This window comes from Vigna umbellata, chromosome 7 (assembly GCF_029865625.1).
Source record: "Vigna umbellata cultivar VRB3 chromosome 7, Vumbellata_1.0, whole genome shotgun sequence".
NCBI classification, from domain to species: domain Eukaryota; kingdom Viridiplantae; phylum Streptophyta; class Magnoliopsida; order Fabales; family Fabaceae; genus Vigna; species Vigna umbellata.
Genome location: NC_142171.1, coordinates 44736334 through 44750816, shown reverse-complemented (window position 1 = coordinate 44750816; position 14483 = coordinate 44736334). Strand labels below are relative to the sequence as shown.

General features: G+C 36.0%; 2 protein-coding genes across 2 annotated transcripts; one reads left to right on the top strand and one right to left on the bottom strand.

Moving 5' to 3' along the window:
- Positions 1-1460: 1460 nt before the first annotated feature.
- Positions 1461-6746, top strand: LOC124826628 (nucleobase-ascorbate transporter 11-like). Its single transcript, XM_047299511.2, has 10 exons — positions 1461-2437; positions 3229-3326; positions 3437-3607; positions 3957-4057; positions 4307-4442; positions 4646-4696; positions 4866-5153; positions 5286-5520; positions 5671-5951; positions 6224-6746. Exons 1-10 carry the CDS (start codon positions 1813-1815, stop codon positions 6449-6451), a joined length of 2214 nt encoding a protein of 737 aa, XP_047155467.1. The 5' UTR covers positions 1461-1812; the 3' UTR covers positions 6452-6746.
- A 154-nt stretch (positions 6747-6900) lies between these two features.
- LOC124826627 (putative U-box domain-containing protein 50) lies at positions 6901-11021 on the bottom strand. Its single transcript, XM_047299509.2, has 8 exons — positions 10564-11021; positions 10364-10476; positions 10160-10284; positions 9631-10060; positions 9055-9195; positions 8314-8844; positions 7443-8147; positions 6901-7183 (listed from the first exon to the last, which is right to left on the bottom strand). The coding sequence occupies exons 1-8, from the start codon at positions 10727-10729 to the stop codon at positions 6983-6985; spliced, it is 2412 nt and encodes an 803-aa protein (XP_047155465.1). The 5' UTR covers positions 10730-11021; the 3' UTR covers positions 6901-6982.
- Between the last annotated feature and the right edge of the window lie 3462 nt (positions 11022-14483).

Here is a 14483-nt window from a genome sequence, read left to right as displayed (position 1 = left end):
CTTTATGGTGGTTCTACTCTTTAGTATGCGTATATATATTGAGAGCAAGTCCACTGACACATATTATTGAGTTAAAGTAGTAAAAGAAAAGAAGCTTGAATATTTTTTTTAAATTATTTTCAAAAATTATATTTCATCTCTAAATTAAATTATATATATATATAATTCGCGTAAAACTCCATGTCTATAAAAACATGTATGATATAATTTAAAAATAAAATGTGATTTTCTAAAATAATTTGGAGACTAAAACATGTGATCGAGATCATCTAAGCTTAACATAGGACCTTTAACAAGAGCCATGTCCAAGAGAATCCAAGAGGAAGAGGGAGCATTCACTACCTTACTTTTATGGAGTATTACTTACTAAGTCCTCTTTCTCTTTGCTAAATACTTTTACATTGCTTTTGTAGAATATTAATAAAAGGGAGGAACCATGTCTATGCAACTCCAAAAGGCTGCCACGTAAGAAAACCAAAGAAGCACAAATGAATGGTTGGTGTCCACAGCCTTTGCACTACGTCAACATCCAAAGACAGCAACTCCATCTTCTTCAAATGCTTTGCTGAGTTGGCAACTATATCTTGCTCCCCAAGCTTCCTCCATCTGTTTTACAGCATGTGCATCTTTAAAATAACTTGCACAATACGTTTTAGAAGCTCTCCTTTTTCTATAAATAGAGAGTTTCATCACTTGTAAATGTAACTTGATTTGAAGTAAGGAAATGCTGCCAATTTTCAGCTTTTACTCTCAAGTTCACCCTTGTGCATTGTTATCTTGCACCTCCTCTAGCTTCTTTCCCCTTTGAAAAGCTTGCTGAGCTAGAACTCTACCAAACAGTCACTCCAAAACACTTCCAACATATTCACGAACACCTTGCATGTATCCATAAACTCCACTACATTTCATTCAATCCGCTGCCAGTTCTCTGCTTCGGGAAGCTTCTTCTGCATTTCCTGGAGTTGCTTCCATCAACATGTTAATAAAATTTAATCAAGCATTAATTATATAATATTTTTTACTTTAATTTTATCGTGATTATTATTATTTTTGTCATTTTCACACTAATTATATTAATAAGAATTATTTTAAAAGTGTTTCGTTTATTTTATAAGATTCTTTCGATGTGTTATTTTTTCTAAGTTACTTTTAGTTAATTAACATATATTTGCTAAAAAAATAAATATTTGAAATGAATGATACAAAATTTGTCTTTCCTAACTTAATTGGAGAATACATCAAAAGTCTTATTCAACTATTTAAGTTTTAATTATGAGAAGAGTAATTTTGGAATAATAACATAATTAATGGTAAAATTTATTTTCTAATTACTTTAATTAACATTTATAAATGATTTAAATTAGCAAATAGGATAAGGTAGAAAGGAAGAAAATGTATATAGAAAGATAAAATGCAATGAAATGAGTCAACTTTTTATTGGACCGATTTAGCTGTGTCCTTTCCAATTTCCATGGTGTCATCGTCCTCATGATCATGTGTAAATATATTGAACTGAACCACTTCAGAAGCTTGTAATTGGTCACCCAGGAGAAGATAACTTGAAGCATAAGCAAAGAGCCAAACATAGAAAATCTCATCATTTCGACACAATTAAAGACTTAGGCAGGGTTATTCCACAGGGATGTTTCGGTAATTCCACTCATTCCTTCCTTCCTTCCTTCCACCGTCGCTTTCAACTGTTACACACTGAACTCTCTTCTTCCTTTTCACACCATTTTGGTTCCATTGCGCTTCTGTAATCTCGTATTTGTACTTTATACTAAATTGGGTAGAGTTCAGTAGTGTCATTGGATGTCAATGGAAATTGGGTCGTTGAACTCGGAATCATTGAACAGAAATGTGGCCATGAGTGTGAGGGGTGGCACTGGGAAGAAACAAGGTGGAGTAGCAAGCAAAGTGGAGCCTTTTGTATCACCAAATGAGCACAACCCAAGAGAGTTACGGTCGTGGGCGAAGAGAACGGGTTTTGTGTCTGATTACTCAGGGGAAGCGGGGACAAGTGGGAGTGCAAAGTTTGAAGCTTTTGAGAGGAAGGGAGGAGGGTCATCTCCCAAGATAGAGATAGATCCGGTGGTGGGGAGGACGAGACGAGACGAGATCGAAACAGAGTCTCGTGGAGGTGCACCGAGGGCTGAGAATGGTGCTGTCTTAGATGAGAGGGGGAGAAAAGAGAAAGAACGTGATGGTGGTGAAAGGAAAGTTGCATTGAATGGTAATGCCAATAATGGGATGGTGAATAGGGAGGGGAATGGGCATGGAGTCTCTGCAGTTGCTCCGGTGAATGAGGAAAAGGAGGGGGAGGAGGGGAATGGCGATGTTAAGGTCAATGTATTTCCGGAAGGGGAGGAGCATCGTGATGGAGGGTGGCAGAGACCGTTGGGATTGAAGTGCGGGCTCAAAGAGAATCCTGGAATTGGTTAGTTTGTGCTCTTCTTTTTTTCTGTCGGTTGTAGATTCTTTTTCACCATTGATTTCTTTAGTTTATATGCGTTTATATTTTATCTTAAAAATTTTGAAGCTGTAACGCTGTGAGTTCAACAATGTGAATGGTATGTTGCTAACTTCCCATCTTGGATGTTCTGATGCTTGCTAATAAATTCTTTTTATATCTGCGTGAATTGGTCTGTAGTGATGTGTACCATGAGTGAGTTTATTTGGATTTTGGTGTGAATAGCATCGACAGCTTTATTCTGCAGTTGCTAATTTCTTTTCCGTGACTGATTGAGGATAATTTCCGTTGGGGAGAAAGAAAATAGGAATGTGTTCAAAATTAGGAAAGTGAGAGCAGAGATGTCTATTGTTTACAGGATTTCATAGAACTGATGGAAAGCTACATTAATCCTTCTTAAGGAATTAAGTTTCCAATTCCACATGACTCCAACCCCAGCTGGCCTTGTTAAGGTTTGATGCTTGTCAGCAACCAACATGTTCGAACCCCTTGATTCCTTTCCAAATAGAGTCAGCGGAAGTGAAAAATAGATCTAGACAATGTCATCTGAGAATACCAATTCTTGATTTCCTTCAACATGGATGAGATAAAAGGACTTTCTGAACGAACCCATTTTCCCAGTTCTTTCTTCCATAGCATTGTCTTAACTTATTATTATCTCAACACTTACAAGATTGACTTGTATAGTCCTGCTTCTATAAGAGGCCAATGTTTTTTTACCTAGTTTTCACTTACGTCTTTGGGTTTTTTAATTGCAGTACCTCTTATCTATTATGGCCTGCAACACTATCTATCATTAGCCGGTTCTCTTGTGTTGATTCCCTTAGTTATGGTACCGGTCATGGGTGGAACAGATGTAAGTATATGCTTTTATTTACTATTTACTGCATGTAACTCTAACAAAATCGATAGTTTTATCATATTCTTATCTGTTTATTTTGATTTTACATTAATCGCTGAGGACAGAAGGATACTGCTACCGTAATCTCTACAATACTGTTTCTTTCTGGCATCACCACAATACTGCACTCCTACTTTGGTACTCGACTGCCTTTAGTTCAAGGGAGCTCATTTGTGTATTTAGCACCGGCATTAGTGATCATAAATGCTCAAGAGTATCGCAATCTCACCGAGCATGTAAGTTCATTATTTAATTCATTAGAGCATCACTTCCAAGCCCTTTTAGTTTAGGCAGACAAAATTATATTATCTAAATTTTTAAACTATATACATCTTCAGATACACCTATTACAGAAACTATAGTGGTAGTTAATTTAAGCTTGGCTTGTTTACCATTTAAACTTGTGTATATCTGAATCACCAGCATAAATTTTCTTCTATCCTTTCTGCTTTTATGTATCTGTTATCTTTTAATAGACTTCGTCTATTATGTACCTCTTTATTAGCAAATCACATACAACTTTGACTTCTATTCTGTTAGTTTGGATATATTCTCAGCTTACATATAAAAGCCCTGTAATTGCAGAAATTTAGACACATAATGAGGGAACTCCAAGGAGCTATAATTGTTGGTTCAATATTCCAATCTATCCTGGGATTTAGTGGTTTTATGTCTGTTCTACTCAGGTAAGATGTTACAAGCCATATCTTAAGTTAGCAAATGTCTTTTGTCTTGTGCTAGATTTAGTAAAGTATGTTAGCTTTCCACTTTACTCCCTTGCTTAATATTTAACACGTGTTAGCATTAGCACACGGAACAGCCATATGCATAAAGGGAATTTATATTGATCAAGGAAGTTGTAGAAGCTACTGACCTTTTATCTCTAGAGGGCTGTAAACACTTTAGCCTGATCTGTTTATTCTTTACGATTTTAGGTTAATCAACCCAATTGTGGTTGCCCCAACTGTTGCTGCTGTAGGTTTAGCATTCTTCAGCTACGGTTTTCCACAGGCAGGCACTTGCCCAGAAATTACCATTCCACAGATAGCACTGGTTCTGATATTCACTTTAGTAAGTCCTATATGCATTTCAAGTAGCACCAGTACAGTATATTTTGCATCTGAAGCGGTTTTCTATTTGTTGTAATTTGTAAAATTACTTCCTCCATGTTAGAGGCTGTCTGTTGTAAACAGATCATGGCTTTTTGGTTGTTTATTTAATGCTGTAAGGAGCATTCAAAAACTCATTCTCTCTTCTTTTTGTCTTGTTTGAAGTATCTACGAGGAATATCTATCTTCGGGCGCCACTTATTTCGAATTTATGCTGTAAGTATCTTAAATTAAGATGATAATTGTTCATTTCTAATATTGATGACCTATGTCATTCTCTCCTTTTTGTTTTTCTTGATCAATCTTGGATAGTGTTGGCTAAGTCTTTCCATTGGCATGTTTATGTTGTAATAATTCTTGTAACTTGATGTTTTAACATTTTCAGGTTCCCTTGAGTTTGACAATAATTTGGATATATGCATCCTTTTTAACAGCTGGGGGAGCATATAATTACAAAGGATGCAATCCTAATATACCAAGTTCAAACATTCTGTTGGATGCATGTAGAAAACATGCATATACCATGCAGCATTGCAGGACTGATGTTTCCAATGCATTGGCTACTGCTGCATGGGTCAGAATTCCTTACCCTTTACAGTGGGGCATCCCTATTTTCCATTTTAGGACTTCCATAATCATGGTCATAGTGGCACTTGTTGCCTCTGTGGATTCAGTAAGTATCATATTGTCTAGGTTCTAATCTCATTTAACTATTAAGATGAATTTTCATGCTGAAAGCAGGGATCAAACATCAATAGGAGATGAACCTGCAATTGTAACTGTGAACGGCATATCCTTTTTCCAGGTTGGAACTTATCATGCTACATCTCTGCAAGTTAATTCAAGGCCTCCTACTCCCGGTGTTGTGAGCCGAGGAATTGCTCTTGAGGGTTTCTGTAGCATATTGGCTGGTCTTTGGGGTTCAGGTACTGGCTCAACAACCTTGACAGAAAACATGCACACAATTGACATCACCAAGGTGGCAAGTCGGAATGTAGTGGTGGTTGGAGCTGCTTTCTTGATCTTGTTCTCATTTATAGGTAAATAACTCCTGGCGCCAAATTCTTGTTCAACTTTATACATTCTCATTCCTTTCCATTCTGGCTGCGATGGACCTAAGGATGTGCAGTGGTTTCATTTTTGGTACATATTTTGAGTTTCAAAATACGACTTTTAATATAATTTTGTAGGGAAAGTGGGTGCTCTTCTCGCTTCCATTCCACAGGCCTTGGCTGCTTCTGTACTATGTTTCATGTGGGCTCTTACTGCAGCATTAGGCCTCTCTAATTTACGGTTTAGTCAATCAACCAGTTTCAGGAACATTACAATAGTTGGCGTTTCACTGTTCCTTGGAATGTCTATCCCTGCTTATTTTCAACAATACCAGGTTGAGTCAAGTTTGATACTGCCCAGTTATCTGGTTCCTTATGCGGCAGCATCAAGCGGACCATTCCGTTCAGGCATTAAACAGGTTAGAACCTTTAGCCTTAAATATAAAGAAAAAAGGAACAAACAAAAGGAGGACTGATTGAATAGCTTATAGATGAACGTGTGAATCTTAAGTTTTACTTAATCACACACTTTCTAACACATCCTAGATGATTTATCTTTATTGAAACTGATATCATGCAGATTTGTCCTTAACGACAAATCTTCATTTTAGCTTGTTTTTCTTGCAAATGGAGCAATATCTTTTTTCCTTTTTGGATCATATGAGCTGACCTGTCATTTTGAATCTTGAAGCTTGATTTTGCAATCAATGCTCTTATGTCCTTGAACATGGTGGTTACACTGTTGGTGGCATTCCTACTAGACAACACTGTCCCTGGCAGACAAGAAGAGCGAGGGGTGTTTGTCTGGTCAAGAGCTGAAGACATTTCCACTGATCCCTCTTTGCTATCTGAATATTCGATGCCGAAGAAGGTCGTCCGGTGTTGCTGTTGTTTCAATTTTAAATGTTTGGGAGTCTAATGCTTGGTTCACTCTGACATTTTAATCTTGGTAATATTCCTTCAAGATAAAAGTCACTCCTGGATGTGTCTATTATTCTTTGTGGGACTGGAAAGATATTGCCGCTCGTCAAACGTAAATTATGCAGTGTAATATAGCTATAGTGACATTAGGTTGGGCACAGACTGATTGCTGTAGAAGATTTATTATGCTTGGGAGACTGCAATTTTTTACACGTTAAATTGTCTTGCTGAAAAACCAAATAGTGTACTTACGTATTGATATATTTATATGAATAAGTATTCCATTTTGCTTTCATGTTGAGTTAAAACTTTATAGTTGTAGCAAGTCTCTGACTGTGACAGTAAAAAATACTAGTAAGTGAAAAGGGAGGAAGTTTTAGGCTTGAACCTACCCATGACTGGCTAATTTAATTGGTAACTTTTCCTTTGGAGTTAATGGTCCACCGGTGGCAATGAGAACAAAAAATCAGCACTAGTCACAAATTAATAATCTGTACATATGATCTAATGAACTAAAAATAATCAGGTATTAGTGTGTAAGTTTAGGTGGTTTATTGGTCTGCCAATCCTCAATTAGGGAACGGAGAGTGTGATTCGGGGTGAGGAATGTGTGTTTCAGCCTCAGATTTGTCATTGGTGATGTGTCACGCCCCGATTGCAGCCAGTGGTCTATTGCTTCAAGCTCATAAGAAAACCCATCTGCTGCCAAGTGTGGGTTTTTCATTACCTCCTGCACCCAACAACACAACCTTAAGTCTATGAAACAAAAAGACTAACCCCACTTTCGCCTGTCTGTCCAAACATCATTTGAAGGACTCGACAAATGATCAAACTTGTTATCAGTTGGCCAGTGGGTTTTTCGAATTTAATCAGTATCATGAAAGTTTGTCACATATCATATATGTTGCAGATAAAGAAAGAAAAAACCATATTTAGGAGAAATATTTATGTATGTAAAAGAAAGTTCTTTGAAAGATGAAGAAGCCAACCTGAAGTATGGGGCAAAGAAAAACACTAGGCACATCACTGGTTCCCTCTCTATCTACACACCCACCAATAATTGCCTTTCGTCCTTCCCTTCCAACTATTTCATCCCCCTTTCTTCTTATCTCATTCAGTTCCTCCAAGACCTTTGCAATGCTCAGTTCTGAAGTTCTATTGCTTTTCGTGGACACACACATCAAAGCCAGGCCTGCAAGTTCTATTGCTAGATCCAATGGCCATTGCCCAGCCATCTCATCAAGAACGCTAGCCAAAGCCTCTCTGTCCATATCCACGGCCATCACCTCCTCAATCAGCCCGGCCCAATTTCTTCCTGTCAAAAGATGCATCAACAAAACCCCTATAGCCTGCAAATCTGACTCGACGTTACACTGTTCGTCACGGCAATCATGGAGCCCAAAGCCCGTTATCTTTGCCACCAAATTGCGGTCTAGGAGGACTGTGGATGGGGTCAAATGGCAGTGAACGACGGGCCTTGGTTCAGCTCCATTGAGAAAGCCCAGGCCTGAACAAACTTCTGTGGCAATTCGTATTCGGTCGTACCATCTTATAACGCGGTTTTTTCTCCTAGAAAACAGCATGTCTCTTAAGCTTCCGTTGCGCATGTATTCCAAAACTATGCATTTGGGCTCGGAGCAAAACCCCGCCATGGCAATCAGATGAGGATGCCTAATATCACCAAGAAGCCTCACCTGAAAATGCAGTCTAAATTAGTATTCTATGCACATTAACTTTTGTTTTTAATTTCCTATAATCGATTCTGACTCTAAAATCACATATCATGAATGTAGTTTTAGCTTTGAACCTGGAATCGGAAAGAATTGTATAAGAATTGAATCCGACAAAAAGAAAATGCACCTTGGATTGGAAATGTTGGAGGGAGAAAGAAGGGAGCATCTTGATGGCAACAGTGGAGTGGTTGAAGCGTCCCCGGTAAACATTGCTCCAATCTCCACCGGACTTCAACCTCAGCCGCTCGGAGAAGTTGTCGGTGGCCAACCGGATCTCCTCCGCCGTGTACTCGCGGAAGGTGCAGCGCGTGTCGGCGAGCCTGGCCGCCATTCCAATTGCGTCCTTCTGTTTGCAGAACTCGATCCTTCGGTTAAGCACGTCTCTCTGGCGCCTGAGCTCCTCGATCTCCCTCACCATCTCTGTTCTCTCCCCTACCGCCCTCTCGAGCTGCGTCTCCGCCCGCGTCTTGGCCAGCGTCCATATTTGAAGCCTATTGGAGAGCTCCGATTGCACCTCCGTCAGGGAACTGAGTCTCCTCCTCCTCTCTTCCACCTCCATTCTCATCTCCTCCGTCTGCTCTCTCTCCGCTTCCCATTCCTTCTTTAGCTCCTCCTTAGCACCCACCTCTTCTCGAATTCGACCTTCCACCTCTTCAGCCTAACCATCGCATTCATAATTACAATTTACGTGAATCTCACATGCAAGAAAAATAAATCCCTAGAATGCCGAAGAAGATAGATTACATTTATAATCACAATCAGTGAATAAAATTAAAGTATAACATTACGTGCATTAATCTTTAATGTTTTCTTTAATCCACATATCAATTTACAAAATCCTAATCTTGATAAAAATTTAGAGTATTACCCGACTGTTGCATAGACAAATTGCCCATTCAGCTTTTGCATGCCTCTCTTTACTATCTTTGGCCTCTTTCCTCTTCAATAGAATGGTCTTCTGAGCTTCATTCAGCTGACTTTTCAGGACTTCAATTTTCTCTGCACCACTCTGAATAGGATACAGTGTTAGGCATTACTTTTGACAACACCATGTGAAATAACAAAAGGGAACAAGAACATCCATAAAGTGAGTACATTTTCAAAATTTACACAAACCAAAAGATTGAGAGTTGAAAATTGGTTCCGTATTTTGAAAACTAAACACATTAAATATTAGTATAAATACCAATGGGCATGAATTTGTTAGAACATACATATCAAAGTGAGTTTTCTTAAGATGGGTATTTGGACTTTTACAAACAGGCGCCTTCATTTTCAATATTGTACAATGAAAGCAAATCATATTATATGCAAAAAGTGAACCAATCATCTAACAACTCCCTACAAGAAACAAAACGAAAGGGAACAAAGAAGATAGATATTAGCATTAATCAAGGCCACACACATATTTGAGGAAAAAATATCTGTCATTGTTGTAAGATACCATATTATAATTGTTGTGTTCAGTGACATGTGGCTCGTTTGGACCAATCTGTGAGTCGTCATTATCTAGCCCGCAGTTTCCTTCCTCCAACTTGGAAGACAACAATTCTTGATAATAATTATCAATTTCCTGCAGGTAAAATTCCCACTGGTTTCTGGTCACCGGGGACTCCAAATTTCTTGAGGAAACTGATTCACTTTTATCCGGAGAATCCTGGGTTTTGTCATTGAACCATTTGTCTAACCAATCTTTGAAGGTTATCTTATCTCTTATTCTCGCAACCATGACTCCATGATCATCCTCCATGATTTTCTCATCATTTTTTCCTCTCAGGAAAATTTGCTTCCCCCCACAAATAATGAACAGCTCGCAGAAGGAAGGCTTGTGCTGATGAACATAGAACAATCCACTAATAGCACCTTTAGATTTCCTAATCAAGAGACCGAACACATAGCAAAGAAAAACAAGTCAATTTAGCATTACTCACAAAACGAAATTCTTTGATAAGAAAAGCAAGCAAGTTACACACACGGAGGGCTTCATGAATGAAAATCCCATGACCAATTTGGTTATTCCTAAACCAAAGATCAAGTCTATGACTCGTTTTTGCATTGGTTCATCAGATTTCTCAACTTGAAGAATCTCTGCTGGCACCTGCAATATACAAAATTTCTTTTCGTATGATCTGAGTAATTGGACTTAACAACTATAATTTCGTTTCGAATGTACACACCTTGCCACAGAAAGCAACATACTTGGCAAACAGCTTGTTGATTTTCTCTTGCTCATCTTTCCTGAGAATTTGTAGTTTCTCCTCACTCACAGATCTTGCTGGAAGTTTCCCAACTGCAAAAGAATCTCAAAACTAAGCTAAACCCAATTGAATTTGAGTGCGGAGGATGAAATTAAAGCCGATACACAAGTCCAACTTACATGGTGTATAGACATAATCCATGGGAGTATTGTGTGTGACATGGAGAATAACAACGGAAATTGGATGAGAATTCCATTTCTTTAGAGCCCAATTCAAAGCCTTAAATCCATCTTGTGCATCATTACCAACAGCAACATAAACTTTCTCTGTTTGGATTGCATCCATTTGATTGTTCCAAGCTTCAAAACTCCAACTCCCTATCGGCTACAAGCAGGAAGAGTAATTCCAGTGAAACTCATGTCACAGTACACACGTATGAAAGAGACTTTAACATTGTAAAAGAGGGAGTAAAAAAGGGTGGTATATGATGATTTTCAAAGCTTTCTTTTGGTAGTTTCACAAGTGTTTGATTTAAAGACTATTGTATTAGTGCTTTAATCGGGATTTCCAAGGGAAGGGTCGAAGGTGAGGTCCAAGTTTGGACTTTTGTGTATGGCGTGTGATGATTGCCAAAGCGTGCTGGGGTCGTAGTTACGCATCATCTTCTTAGCCATTTTCATTTTCATTCGTAGTTCCTACTCTTCTACCATATCTACCTATTATTCACTTTTCTTTTTTTCTCATTACAGTATATACTTTTATACAGGTTATATAATCCGATTTTAATTATTTTTATTGATATCATTAATCACTACACATTTGGAATATTTTCTGTTTTAATTAATATGAAACTATTTTGGGTTATAGTAACAACTAATTTTTTTAAACAAATTTTATTACCCATAAAACTTGAATCAAATTTGTTGAAGATATTCAGGTTTATTTTTATTGTTTTAATTACTCATACGGATTATTATGTATATAGTATAGTATTTAAATAACTTATTTCATTTCTCTCTGTTTCTTTTTTTCGTTTTATTTATATTAAATAACTCTTAAATAATAACAAAAAAAAATATCCTTTTCATTTCTTAGTATAAAGCATCTTCAAAATGATCACTTGCATAAGCTATGCAATACGGTGACGTAGACACGCTTTCTAGGCGGCATATGTAGAAAAGCGTGCCCCAAAATCTAAACTGCTCTCTTATTTAATAATTCGTCCATTCTTATTTTTATTTACTTTTGGTTTTGTGAAATACTATAAAAAAATTAATTTTTTTTATAATAAATTAATTTTAAATGTTCACCCTCAGAATGGAGTTATATTATTCAATTTGTTAGCATAGTTGATCTAAAAGCTCTGTGTGGAAAAAAAAAAACATCTTTTTTTATCACGTAACAAGTTAACAACTAAAGTCCAGTGTTTGGTCTATGATAAGAGGGTTATTTATCTGTTATTTAGGACATTTCTTCCTGCACCCCATAATTTCAGTTTATACCCTCATAAATTTTCAAATTTTCAAATTTGGCCTTCATTATTTGAGTGTATTGTGTTAAGAGTGTTTGTATATATTTATGAAGGGTTTGGTATTGGTAGTGGTAGCTGAATAAAATATATATATATATATATATATTCAAAATGTATAATCCAGAATTTATTCACAATAAGCCTAAATTTTATATTTCATGGCAAATTGATTATTTGACCATCTATGGGACTGCAGATTAAAATCATAAAGATGTAGGAAGAAATGCCCAACTTGTAATTGACAGCCCATGATTTGGCTTTAATTTTCTGCACCCTTACAATTTCTTTGCTCACCACCTCAAAATTTTAAAATGATCATTATACCTTCCCTGACTTTAAAAGTACATGTTTTGGAAACTTTTTTAACAAGTTTTCCTAAATTTTCTGAACAAAATTTTCAACACAGAATTTATGGAACACATTAAATATATTTTGGAAAAATTGTTTTCGAACATATGTAAAGCCTTCTAGAATGAATTTTCTGAAACATTTCTACGTAAAATGTGTTATAAAAAGAGCTTTCCAAAACATGAAAAGTGTTTTGGTAAAAGCTTTTTGAAACAATATTTTTCATTTTTTAATTTTCTCTTTTTTTTCTTCCTTTGCAGATGATGATGAAAGTGGTGATAATTTGCAGTGGTAGAGGATATTTGAGCCTTTTACTATGACTGTGAGAGATGCAATTAGCAATTGTGGAATTGCAGGAAGCAATAGCCCCATGATTTTTAAGTACTAAAGCCCGTTTGTTAATATCCAATTGAATTGGACCGAGCTGCATTGCATTAGAATTTTACAGTAAAACTATTCACACTCCCCTCGATGTTGATACACCTTTCCCAAACTACTTGCTAATCGCACTCCTCCCCTTCAATATCTTTCTCCCTCATCTTTAATCTTTTCCATATATTACACGTAACCTCAGTCTCTCTTCTCCCATTTAAAACTTGACCTATAATTGATGCCATGATGGTTATTTACCATATGTTTCCTCGTATTGTCATAATTTTTCTTTTTGAAAAAACATCTATTTTTATCTTTAAAAAAAATAGCATAAAACTTTTATTTATTTTTTCAATCAGTGGAGTCTGAAGCCAATCTACGTATCTACACTGCAACAAACAAACCCCAGAAAAGTCAAATGTTTTAAATTTTGGAAACAATAATGTGAACTGAGACTTAAACCACGAAAACTAATACAAAAATAATTATGATATAGTTTGAAATGGAGATATTAAAAATTGAAAGTAACAGTGTACTGTAGTGAGTTATAGCAATGAAATAATGTCCGTTTTACAAAGAAAAACATAAACCGAAGGAGTAAATAAAAGTTTGATCGAGAAAAGCGTAGATTATTTTAATCCATGCATGTTAAATGGCGGTGTTGAGTAATAAATTAGTACTTGGTTCTGCATTGAGGTTAAAAAAAAGCTTAAAATAGAAGTTACAGTTTAGGCACGGTCACGTGCATGGTGGGTACCACTTGAGTTTTATGTGATAAGATTAACGTGGGTTTACATTAAAATTAACCGTGGGATTAATTTAAGGGGTATTAAAAGCAGATTAAAAAAAGGAAAGGAAGATTAAAGAATGCAAAGGTGAGAGTTAAGGCATGATTATGTTAGTGTGTGTCGGGACAAGGGAGTGCACGTGCGTCGCCGAAATCATCGTTTCTGCGTTTTGAACGAAAAGAAGGATGCGGTGCACGTGCCTCTGGGTCAATGGTCAAAAGCCAGAGCTTAATCTTTACAGAAAGAAGATGAGAACGATGATTAGGATCCCTTGGTCTCAGTCTCACTTTAAGAATCTACTTCCTCATCATCATCCTTCAAAAACTTTAATCACACCCCCATAATGATCAGGACTTTCAAAACATATCATACTCATTAATTAACCTCATCTTTCTCTACTTTTTCAAACCTTCTTAATATATATACGATTAGTGCATACATTCTACCATAACTATTCTCAATAAACTTTTTTTATTATCATATTTAATTTAATGTGACTTATTAAAACAAGTCACCGCTTCTTATTCATAAGATTGAATTAAGTGTTATTTTTAATATCGTATTAGAATTTACAAATTTATTATCTCATAGTCATTGAAAATTTTATTATTTATTAAATATATTAATATTTAATTTTTTCTCGAGATATATGTTGGAATTTCAAATATAAATATAAGTCAATTATATGGTCGAATTCACATCATATTAATATTGTCTTTTTCTAGTAAATTTCTTTCATAATAAATCTTCTAAAAAAGAATATTTGTTAAAATTTTAAATATAAATTTAAGTTTCAAATAAAAATAAAAATACAGACCAACATAAAAAAAAGGTAAAGTTATAAAATTGAATTATGTTTAAAAGTTATTTAGTGACTTCTATTAAACTTTTTCGTTTAATTTTTATTCTATTTTTCTTTTTCTTAGATAGCTTAGGGTGGAGGTGGATGATCAAATTGCAGAATACATAGTTAGGGTAAAAGACGTGAAGTTGAAACTTAATAAAAGCAGGTTTGCAAAGTGTAAAACAAAACCAAGACTTGGTCGTCTCTTTAGAAGTG